At 39.4% G+C, this 12,527-nt stretch overlaps 1 protein-coding gene across 1 annotated transcript; it reads left to right on the top strand.

Annotated features, from left to right (window-relative positions):
* Positions 1-1,359: 1,359 nt before the first annotated feature.
* MRPL15 (mitochondrial ribosomal protein L15) lies at positions 1,360-10,487 on the top strand. The gene is made up of 5 exons (XM_021555688.2): positions 1,360-1,480; positions 2,336-2,493; positions 4,871-5,036; positions 5,483-5,606; positions 6,854-10,487. The coding sequence occupies exons 1-5, from the start codon at positions 1,382-1,384 to the stop codon at positions 7,189-7,191; spliced, it is 885 nt and encodes a 294-aa protein (XP_021411363.1). The 5' UTR covers positions 1,360-1,381; the 3' UTR covers positions 7,192-10,487.
* The last annotated feature ends 2,040 nt before the right edge of the window (positions 10,488-12,527 follow it).

Below are 12,527 nucleotides of genomic sequence, written 5' to 3'. Positions count from 1 at the left end.
ATGTCGTTTTCCCTGCCCTAGAGGCTAAAATGGGCTTAGATAAGACGGTTGTCCATACTAGCACGTTGTGTATTGTTACAATGTATTTTTTCTTAATTTTTTTGAATGGGCTAAGAAGCTGCATAGATTTCATACTAAAACTCACAGATGTCTGCAGCCTGATTTCCATTTTACCTCCATTTATTCTCAGGGCTGGCAGAGCTGCTGCCTGATCCCTTCTCCAATCTGAAGCAGACATTCAGCATGGAAGAAGGTACTGTCAAACAGAAGTTTCAGGATGCAAAGCAGGATATTACACTGAGGAGTATCAGCTTTCACAATGGAAACTCCTCTCTGCTCTGTAACTCCACAATGGCAGCTTCTTCAATTCAGTTCTTCACTGCACTGAGCCTGCAACCTGCACACCCTTCCCACCGGACCAATAGACCAATGGAAGCTGCTGTATGGTTTTCTAGTAGGTACACATTTAAATTTAAGAGACTGAAATAATACATGTGATCAAGTACTGCAGCAGTACTAGGAATGTCTCTACCTCGGTCCCGACTATGGTAATTTTCTTCCCAACGCTGAGTGAGGGGCTCTGTTTTGGATTTGTGCTGAACACAGGAAGGGTAATTGGAGATGTCTTTGTTGTTGCTCAGCAGGGCTTACAGAGAGCCAAGGTCTTGTCTGCTTTTCAGGTTGCCATGCTCAAGAGAAGACTGGGAATGCATGGGAGGATGGGAGGAGACACAGCCAGGACAGGTGAACTCAATCACCAAAGGGATATTCCAGACCTTATGACACCATGTTCAGTATATAAAGTGGGAAGGAAAAGGAGGAGATGGTGGGCTGGTTTAGGTGATGGTGTTTGTCTTCCCAAGTAACCATTACACGTGGTAAGGCCCTGCTCTCCTGGAGATGGCTGAACACCTGCCTACCCATGGTAAAGTGAATTAATTACTTGTTTTGCTTTGCTTGGATGCGCAGCTTTTCCTATCCCTAGTAATGTCTTTATCTCAACCCAGGAGTTGTCTACCTTTTATCCTTCCAATTCGATCACTGGTGGGGGGTGAGGCTGCGTGAGGCTCGGTTGATGTCTGGGGATAAGCCACGGGAGTCTCCCACCGTAATGGCTATTTCCAGCAGCTGCAAGGCTCTGTGCACCACTGGCCAGCCGCGTTTCGATGCAGCTGGTGGTTTAAAGGCTCGGCCGCGGTCTCAGTACAGGAGAGCAGGGAAGGCGCTGCAAAGCCAAGGCCGGCAGCGCTCCGCCTCGGCCCAGCCGGGGAGCCCCGAGCGCGGCCCCGCCGCGGCGCGACACCGCCGCGAGCGCGGCCGGCGCGGTTTGCGGCGCTGCCGTAAAGCGCGCGGCCCCGCGGCGCCCTTGGCGGGAGCGGCCATGAGCGGGAGCGGCGTGCCGCGGGGCCTGGAGCTGCTGCGCTCCCTGCCCAGGGTCTGCCTGGCCAACCTCAGGCCCAACCCCGGCTCCAAAAAGCGGGTGAGTGCCTGCAGCCTGCCGGGTGGGCCCTGGCGGTTTGCCCCCGGGGCTGTCAGAAGGACATCATCCTGGCACGGCCGGGAGCGCGGCCTGGCCAGGAGAGGCGTGGCAGGGCCGATGGCACTGCTCTGCGTGTGTGTGCGTGTGTTGGCTCGCTGCTTGCCCTTCGCGTGCCCGGTGACCGATGCGTGTGGCCATCCCCACAGAGCTGGCTGATGAACGGTGCTGGCTGAACCTCAGGGCATTGCTGGGGCTGGAGGGGAATAGTAAAAGGCTTCTTCCTCCAGATGTTTGTGGGATAGAGTAATGTGTTTGGTGTTGGAAATGGAAGGTTAGAAGGCATACAGAGAAAAGGAATGTGATGCCAACTAACATTCTTGTTGCTATTTCTCGAAAACAAACCCGTCATCTGTCTCCTTATAAAGTAGAGAAATTACAAAAAGAAATCAGGGAAAAATCCTTGTGTTTTGGGGGGAATATTAGTGAACATGGAAATGAAGTTCAAAGGCTGAAACCACAGGAAGAGAGATGGGAACAGCAAGCAGCACTCTCCTAAAAGTGCTGAAGACTCCCTGAAACTACTAAATAGTACAGAATTCAAGTGCACTTTTGTGCTAGACTCGAATATCCCTGCCACCAAAGGAAGCTGACTTGTCCCCAGACTTGTGATGTTAGCCTAAAGCTATACTCTGCAAAAATCACATTAACTGCTTTGCTATTTTTCCACTTAGAAAAGATCTATAACTTAATTTTCCTTCAAGAATCAGCATTTTGCTCAGTTGTTTATGTCTCTGAAATCTAATGTTTTATGGTCCCTGCAATAGTTGTCTAAATGTATGACTGACTGTTTTGAAGGAGAGAAGACGTGGCCGTGGAAGGTACGGAGGGAGGAAGTGTGGCCGGGGTCACAAAGGAGAAAGACAAAGAGGGAATCGCCCCCGACTGGGCTTTGAGGGTGGCCAAACTCCGTTTTACTTGGCCATTCCAAAATACGGATTTAATGAGGGACATAGGTAAGTTTCTAAATGTTTACTTGCAATTAATCATTGTCTGCATTTCTTGATCCTACTCCTGAAGCAAGAATCTAGGATGCCAAAACAGGCCTATCTGAAAAAGTTTGGCTTCCCAGATTCCTCTCAGGTTGTTAGCTACTTTACCAGAAGAATCTCCCATTTCTTCAGAAATTATTCTTCTAGTTTATTATTTCCTGTTTTACACATCTGCTTATTTACTTTCTTGTTCTCTTAATCCGTCATATGTAACAGCTGACCTTTTCTCTTCCAGCTGAGTGAATTTCTTCTCTGAAACTATTTCTTCATTCCTGCTTGTTTTTCTTTTTGCCTTATAACCCAGTGAACTGACTGGGAGCAGTCCCAGTGACTGGAGTGAGGATGTTGGGCATGTAGTGTAATCCAAAGCCTTGCTTTGTTCTTTCTCCTCACTTTATTCACCAGAAGCTCTGATCTACTGCCAGCCAGACAATTCTGCTTCTCTTCATGGTTCTACCTTTTCAGCCCTCTGACACTGTGGTGTTTGTCTGTCTGTGCCCTGCCTGTTACATCTAGGATCCTAACAAGCTCTTTAATACCAAATCTTTTGGATGAGGCATTAAATCACTTTTCACCATTGTTCTCCTTGAGCATTTTGCCTCGTTTAATACTTCTGTTATTTTTCACATTGTACTTGTTTGTGTTGAGTCCTTATTCCACATTTTTAATGTTTAAGGTTATTCTTCTAACACATCTTTTCTCCAGTCACTGTTCTTGCCTAGAGAGGTGTGTGTCAGCATTTTCCAAATTTCCTTCACTTATATTGATAATCTAAAAAAACTTTGATTAAAATTAATCAAATTTTTTTGAAAGCTGGGTTTATTTCATCAGATAGCATTGTGTTTCCTGTTTTGTTGCTTTTTGATCTGGTCTTGCAAACTTCTGTGTCCATTCAATGCTATTGCAGTCAGTAGTAACAAAAGCCTGCTACAGCAAGCAGACATTTCAAATATGAAAAGGCTAATGTGTATTTGTGAGTTGTTAGACTTGATTTCATGTTCCATTTCCTTATACCACTTCATCAAATAGCTGAGCACTTTTATATTTCCATTCTTAATGCATGCAGTAGAACTTCAGACTTGTCCCAGTTGTTAAAAGGTTTCCTCTGAATCTCACTAGTTTTGAAATGTGACTCAAATTCTACTTCCAGGTACTATTATTTCCTCCTCTTTGCTGAATTATTATGAGAATAAACAAGAAGCACTTTCAATAGCTGAAGGCAGAGTGCAAATCCACAGTCCTGCAAAGGAAATGCTGCAGAACGCAGACACTCAGCTTATGTTAATATTGGTATTAATATTAAAAGTTCATGAATAACCAACAACAAAAATCCAGCCTCCTGCAGTGACTTGAAATTTTTAGGATCTTGTAGTTTTTAACAACATCTGACAGCACGTGACAGCAAAAAAAAGTACTCTGTAGTTTCAATGTTGTTTGCAAGAATTCATTGTCAGGCTGCTGTAAATGTTCCTGTGGTGGTCACTAAGTGCACACAAGTGACACTGTTGGGGCAGGATGGAGCATGCTGAACAACATCTCTGCCTGTTTATCTTCACCTCACTCCTCCTTCTGCCTCCACTTTTGAATTTTTTCTCTGTTAGGGGCTGTATGACATCACAAATTCTTATTGCTTGTCCTTTGTACGTGGCTTGCCAGTAATGGAGATCAGCTGCTTCCCAGTTTTTGAGCTGCCTGCCACTCAGAGCCTTCCAATAGCAGCCATCACATGGATTGTAGGAGGAAGTTTTGGGTATCAGCGTAAGTGGTGTGCACAGACAGGAATAGGCTCTGGCATTGGAAAACTGTAGGGTTCAGTTTATACAGTAAAGTTATAACTTGAGAAAAAACAAAAGTAGGTTCTGCTGAGGCCAATGGCTGTTGCCAAGAGAGTCCAGCTCCCTTTGGGGTATGTGGGTTAATGCGTATTTTCTCAATATTTCTCTTCCTTGATGGTGTTTTGAGGGAGATTGCTTTCAATGCTTTCTGAGATGTTGAGTACAGCAGTGATGGATCAGAAAATCTTGTATGTAAGCTCTGCATATACAGAATTTTGCTGATAGTCATTGGCTGTGTTTGTATAGGAGGAGATGTTTGGTTCTTTGACAGTTTATCAGCGAAGCACCGAAGGTGGATTCACTTTGAAAGTGTTAGTTATTTACAGGCTTGTTGGTTTGCCAAGAAGTGTTAACACTGTAATGTCTTAGTATTTTTTTTGTTTAGGAGTAGATAAAAACCAGAATATCTCAGTTGAGCAGTTGCTATTAAAACTTAAGTTTTGTAAATTTCTCATTGTTTTGTTTGGGTTCTTTGATTTTTTTTTTTTTAATCTTTCTCTCCCCAGCCTCAGACGTCAGTACCAACCTCTGAGTCTTCAGAGGCTGCAGTACCTGATTGATTTGGGCAGAGTTGACCCCACACAGCCAATTGACTTAACTCAGCTCACTAATGCCAGAGGTGTGACAGTGCAGCCTCTCAAGAGGGATTACGGTATCCAGCTGGTGGAGGAGGTATGCAGACAGCACACTTGGTACTTAGGCTTTCAGGTTGTCGTTCCCATAGTTTGGAATTCTAATTCTCCAGATTAGTTTGCTGTGGGGCTTTTGTTGATCATAAATCCACTAGAGGGCACTGTGTGTCAGCAAAAAATGAAATAATCGGGAGGATGTCTTCATACCCAAGGGACTGCAGAAGTCAGAGTTAAGGAGTATATAACAAAAGGCTGAAGAAATTTTTTTCAACAGAAAAAAAAATGTATGAATATTTTGGAAATGGAAAGGTTTTTTTTATTCAACTGAAGTGACTGAGCAATTTGTTTACCTAACTTCATGCAGGAACAGACAATTTGTAATATTTTTGCAGTATTTAATGTTCCTTACAAGTTTTCAGAGAAGAATAAATGTGTGTCTTAAAATACTTATTTTAATGTTACTCTAATATGTGTTGAAATTTACAGGGTGCTGATATTTTTGCAGCAAAAGTAAATATTGAAGTGCAGAGGGCATCTGAATTAGCAATTGCAGCCATAGAAAAAAATGGAGGCGTAGTAACAACATCATTCTATGACCCAAGGAGCTTGGGTAAGAAATTCTTTTAATTTCTGGCTTATTTTTTTCTTTGAATGTGCAAAGATTAAATGATCCAAATCAAAGTTTCAAACACAGTTCTTAGTAGAAAGTCATCAACTTCTAAAAGCTTAAAAAACAGCTACATGTATATTTATAGAATCATAGAATATTTTGGATTGGGAGGGACCTTAAAAATCATGTAGTTCCAGCCCCTAATGAGGAATGATAATGCATCTCAATTTTACCTTTTTTAACTGTTCACCTGTTTAGTCCTTTTTTAACCATTCACCTGTTGGTAGTTGTATACCAATCAACCAGTTAAGGAAATCTGAATAGCTTTGTAAATAGTGGAACTAAAAATACTGTTTTTCTGGATTTTTGTCTTCTGTTTCCTATGTTTAATAGCACTAAGAAAACTCAGGAAAAAATAGATTTAAAAAACACTGTGGATGTTTATATTTTTAATTTAAAGTGCTTTTCCACTTAGTGTGAGGAAGTAAGTTACAGAAGCTCAGAATCATTCTAGTTAAAATGGCTATTGTTTTCAGAACACTTTCACTGAAGAATGAGGCTTTGCCTTGCTTGAGGCTGCATCCTGCCTAACATTCATTCATGCAGATTTTATTGACAATAACACAGCTTTCATGTGTGACTGAGGCTGAGAAGAAGAGCGATATAGACATTTTTAGTGTACAAAATATGTTACCCTGGAGTGATACAAGTTCTGGGATTTTTTTCATTTCACAAAATAATTAAAATAATAAGGTTAAAAGGTTCTGGAATATAATTTGCCAAAATCAGTAAAACTTGAGGAAGAGGGGTTTATCCCACAAAGGACTAAATAGGTGCATGTGCCATTGATACTTCATTTAAAATACTTGTAGAAGCACTCAATTTGATATTAGTTGGTACACTGTGTGAATAGCCCTGCAAATGCATTGCTTCAAACCTGGAAATAATCATTTAAATAAGTTTAGCTATGGTTATCTTCCCCAAGTAGTCATTTTAAATGTATAGGATGTAGCAACTCCTCCAGATTGGCATTATAAATATCAGTTGCAACAGAGTTTTTTGTGTAGTTAAGCGAAACTTGTAAACCACTATCTCATTCTGAATAAGAATGTTCTTGAGATTCAATTCAATTCGGTCCTTTTTGATATGAATGTAGTAACTAATTTAGTACAAAATAAGAAGATGTCATTTAATGTCTTTAAATCTGTGTTGTATAGTCACTAATCTTCTCTCATGTTTGCCCACAGAAATTTTATGCAAGCCAGTAGTATTTTTCCTGCGTGGCAAACCAATCCCAAAGCGAATGCTCCCACCTGAAGACCTCGTCCGTTACTACACAGATCCCAGGAATCGGGGCTACTTGGCAGATCCATCTAAGGTTGCAGAAGCCAGGCTGGAACTTGCCAAGAAATATGGCTATGTCTTACCAGACATAACTAAGGATGAACTTTTTAAGATGTTATGTGCACGCAAGGATCCTAGACAGATATTTTTTGGTCTTGCTCCAGGATGGATCATAAACCTGGCAGACAAGAAAATTCTAAAACCAACTGATGAGAGTCTGTTGAAATACTACAGCTCATGAATTCAGGACTGGACACAATTGCAGGTGCACAGGAAACATCTGGGTATGAAATAATGGGTAGAAGTGGTGTTTGTTTGTTTTTAAGACTCCTATTATACTAGAAAAAACATTTTTTTCTTCATGTAATCTTCTGGTGTAGGTCTCAACTTTTTTATTGTCATAATAGAGTGTATCAGAAGTCTTAACATTTGAAAACAATGTGGAGTCTGACATAAAGTGTGGGTCTGGGCACTTTCTCTTCCAATGGTTTGGCAGTTATTTTTCTCAGACAAAAGGTTTCAGTGTTGCATTTGTTTCAGAGGATAATTCCAGAGAGTCATTTGACCTAATAATTAGTTTATATTTCCCCCTCTCAGTTTAAAATCGGAAACATGACTGTACAAAACTAAAATTACTTTTACAGTCGTATTGCATAAAATTACAAGTTCTAGAAAATGTATTTTGAATAGCTCTAAGAGGTATTTTTGGTTGGGGAAAAATAAAAAGAACCAGAAATAAAAAAGTATTAAAGATTGCATTAGCCTCTTCAATTCCATAGCTATGTTTTGGATTTTGCCATTGCCATCAATACCACTAGAAGTTTGAGAGATCTTGATTTTTCTTGTATTTCTTCATATGCAATTGAGGAGGACGGAGTATGCAGTTTAACATAACTTTCTATCTCAATCTGGGGCTATGGGGGGAAGATAGCTGTCCTAATTCATTGGCTTTTATTGTTCAAAGTTTAAAACTTGTCCTGACACAAAGGTAATCTTATTAATATAGCAGAATTCAGAGTCAATGACAGAGACAGCAGATTATGAAGGATGGGGATGTGATGAATGAAGTACACAGATAGAATTCAGTTTTCAGCTTGATCACGGATTGCATGTTTGACAGTGGACAAATTAATTTAAATGTTGTTAGAAGTTATGACCAAGTTATGTTTCTGGGAGACAGCATTTTAATCACACCAACTTAAGTCTTTAAAAATATTTCCAAAGGTTTGTTTTATCGGTCTCTCCAGAATACTGCACTATTACTATGCAAGAGTATGTTAGGTTTTGTGTGGAAGCTTAGGACTGGGCATTTGAGACAGTGAACCAGACAGAAAAGAAGGATGAGTGAGGAGACCAAGATAATGTATCAGAATTTGCTCTCACTGCTCAGAATTAATGAGCTGCTTAATAATTATGTGGTTTAATGGAAGCTGAATTTGGCTTTTAAGTAGTCATAATTTGAATATAAGAATGCAGAAAACAGTTCAGGAGACCAGAACAGAAGAAGTCATCTTGCTTTCCAATTTTGATGTGCCTTTGGAAATGCTATTTAGAGTTTCCTGTAGCTGCCAAGCTATCCCATCTCATAGGGAAATTCCTCTGTGTGTTAGAATCACTTCTTTTTCCTGTGTAACATCTGTATTTTGCTGATATACCTCAGTGAGGGAGGATTTAAGGAAAATCTTCTTTCTTTCAGACAATAAAATAAAACTGATGAATTTTTGTTGGCGTTTGTCAACCAGCCCAGATTTTTCCTTTGCTCAGCAACCTACCTTATCAATTGACATGACCATATGTAATCACAGCACAAAATAGAGCAAATCTTCTCATTCTGATTAAATAATCTGAAATCAAGAGATTAAGAATAGAAAATCACTAAATGTTGACAACTTACTCTTCAACTACTATTGTTCCTTGTTAATGTGTGTTAAATGCTATCAGTAGTGGTCATTCCCCTGACTTGGGGTTTAAGTATAGGTGAAACATGGCAAAACAACAGCAATATAAAATTGTACTATGAATAGCAGGAATTTTGTTTTAATGGCATTAATGTTCATATTTTATAAGCTGTCCAACACTTTTTGGCACGTTAAGAATAATATTGTGTGCCAAAAAAAGTACAGTTGGTGTTAACTTGAATGTGAAGTAAATAACTTTCTCACTTTAGATGTATCCTGTTCTGCATCCTGATGATTGTTGGTTTGGAACCTTAAATGACAAGCAATACTTTTTTCTTTTTCTTTTTTTTCAAGTTTTGTTATTACAATAACTCTACAATAACAATATTACTACTGCCTCCATTTGGGAAGGAGTTAGAGAGGGGGAAGAGTATTTATTGCCTTCCCTTATTTGTGCCATAATGTTTCTGTTTTTATGAATCAATTCACAATTGTATTTTGTGGAGGTAGTGGTACTCAACAGGAAAGCTACTTAACTGGAAGTGAAGAAGGAAGTTAGTCATATTAGTGAAGACCAGAAGACAAAAGTGTTTATGTATCATTGTGTATTTTGGGGAGGAGAAGATGGGGGAAAGGCAAGTTTGTTTCCATTTCTGTTCTTTGTATTAAAATGAACAAATTGCTCTCAGCAAGTTTTTTTCTGAATCAACTTCTTTGATACACGCATGCACATGCTGATTTCTCTAGGTTTCTAAATGGTTTTCAGGTGAAAGGGTAACTTGGATAAAATGATAACAGTGAAAGAAAGAATGAAAACAGGAAACAGATGTCTGGTGACGTCGAGGGATTGGATAGCACTTATTCAGTGAACGATGTCTTAGTCACAAGGCAGCTGTATCCTGGCTCTGATACTACAACGCTACAAATATCTTGGAGCCAAAACAGCCACGTTCCACAAAATCCGGTCATTCTACTTTATAAAGGTGATCTTTTATCATCTTATAGTTGGAGAGGGCAAAAAAGGGCTGTATGTTCCTTTATTTAAAATATGCAATGCTTGTCTTTTTCACTTCTGTTAACAGTAGCCAGTATTTTGTATCAGTTGTTTGCATTTTTATTTACTAATGCAAAAAGTCACAAAGCTATAGAGGATTTCCTGTTCATTTTATCTCATCAGGAACACAAGTCTCCTAGCAACCAAATACAGAATTATCAAAAGCACAAGTAAGTTATTGACAAGGTTTCTAATAAATCCATAATAAAGTGTCCCAAAGGACTGTTGTTTATATGTCAGGCTTACTGGTGCAAGACTAAGCCAATGCTGGCATCTGAAGCCGTTCTCGTTACTTAGGTATATGGACCATGTTTTCATGTTCATAAGATAAAGGATTGTCTTGGATATCCTGTTTTGACAGGGCTTTTTCATGTGCCACAAGATGTGGCACAGCAAGAAGTACCTAATCTGCTGTAGGTGGAAAAGTATTACAGGCTAGCTGAGGAAAAGGAACTTTTATTTGTGTCACAAAATGCTGAAAGCCATGTCATTTTTTATCAGCAGCATCATATTTCTGAATGACTACTTGTTTAAACTGATTACAAATGTGAGACTGCAATCTTAATAAAGGTCTGTAAACATGTACATACCTTGTTTTATACTATGATAATTAGAAATCGTGTTTCTTGGGAACAGGTTCTACTGACTGCAGCCAGTCAGTGCTATACTTAGAGGTGGCTGACTGCAGACTCAAAATGAAGTGGGATTAAAATACATGGTTTTTCTTCTCTCATATATACGGCAGTGATAAACCTGGCTTCATTATACTTCATATAAAATCTGTGTTTCTAACAGTCAAAAGTTGGCTGTACAATCCACTGATTTCCAAAAAGAAATAAATTGAATCAGTAGCCCTGATCTGAATCTTTGCTGGCAGTGTGCCAGCATTGTTTTGACATAGAAGCATAATTGATGTTAGTCCTCCAGGAAGTCATATAAAAGTGATCGATTATGAAGATAGCTTCTCATTACTATTTTATTATTTTCTACTTTTTCTATTTTCTATTATTTTCTATATAAAAACCTTAAAACTAATTTAGCACTATTTAACACTCACAAGTTCTGCAAGCAACTTGAAATTGTTGCACAAGTCCCATATTTTAAATACTTTACCATTATGTATATCTAAAACATGAAAGATGCTCTGTATGTCCAATGTAATATACTATATGCAGCTTTTGGTTTTATAATTTTCTAAAAATGTGATCAGACAGGAATAATTTTATGTATCTTGAAATCCACACTTTAACTTAAGGTTATGGTTTAGTCTATGAAAAGAAAGGTCGCAAGTGTGACGAGGTTCTTGCCCATTAGAGGAAAATTACGAACATTTTAAGCTCCTGTATCTCCCACCCAGGTGGCTCATCTTGGTCTTTTGTAGCTGAAATATACATTGGCTAAAGAAGGATAATTTCTCAGTGGAAGCAAACTACCCTCAGATGTATTCTGTCTCCTGTGCTTAATATTCCCTCTGAAGCATCTGCATCTTCCCATGGTCTCTTCTCACCTTTCCCGCTGCAGTGGTGGGAACTACAGGGCTCAATCATTCTCACAGTGTCATCCTGTCTGGCCCACTCTGGGTTTGAAAATCTGGTTGTTTTATGTGCCTCTGGAGCAGGAAAAGTGTTGATCATTCCTGCATCTGTTTATATGGGGGGGTTGGGGGGGATTGACTTGAGTTTCCTGGACTGGTGTTGCTTTTGTTGTTAAAAATGTCAACTGCAATGTTGTTTATTTGTTAACCTTGTAGATTCCAAGCCACATGCCAAGCAACTTGGAGGGCCCTTTGAGCAATGGATTTAGTGTTTATCAGTCAATGAACACTCCTAGAAGAGTGCCTGTGCACTTAAATCTGAATTGCACACACTAGGTACCAATATAAAGGGCTAGACAATTCTGCATTCAGTGGACCAGTGCCCAAATCTGTCTCTCCTTGCACTTTTCTTCAGCCTCTGCAAGATTCATTCAGTCTCATGGTAGCATTGTCCTGTCTGGGTTCTAGTCTATAAATATGAGCAGATTAGTCCATATTTAGCCTGAAAATCTGTCATTTTTTTTTATTCCTTGGGCAGGTAATGAGAGCTAGACATTTGTGGACATAGAGCAGCCTATGAAAAATAAGTTGATGTGTTAATTTATGGTAAACTAGTTCTCTAGGGGTTTCTGTGATGCTGGTGTAGTTTGCTCTCTGTGTGGAGTACCTGAAATTAAGAAAATAAATCCACTTGATCTCTGACAAGGGAGATACATTTTTTTTAGTTGAACGTAACTGTGGTTCAGTGCTTCAAAAATTGGAATCCAAGTTCCTTATGCAGTTATTGTAGTGAGGTATTGTGTTAATTTCAAAATAAATGCATGTCTAAATTTACATTGCTCACATGTTAGCAGTACTTCAAACTTCTCTCATTGGAATCTCGTGGCTTTTGTAGTAATGTGATTGATACAGTCATTATCTAGAGCCTAGAAGAATAAACATGTTCAGTTTGGAGCAGACATCCAAGCAATTCAGTGACACTAGACTCCACTGACTGTGACAGGAGTTGTAACATAACCCTCTTCTATGCACCCAAAACTTCAGCATCTAGAGCTGAATCCCACTCTTTGTTTTCAGTGACCCAAGATGTT

This window comes from Lonchura striata, chromosome 1 (assembly GCF_046129695.1).
Source record: "Lonchura striata isolate bLonStr1 chromosome 1, bLonStr1.mat, whole genome shotgun sequence".
In the NCBI taxonomy this organism is placed as follows: Eukaryota; Metazoa; Chordata; class Aves; order Passeriformes; family Estrildidae; genus Lonchura; species Lonchura striata.
This window is presented reverse-complemented; position numbering and strand designations above follow the sequence as displayed.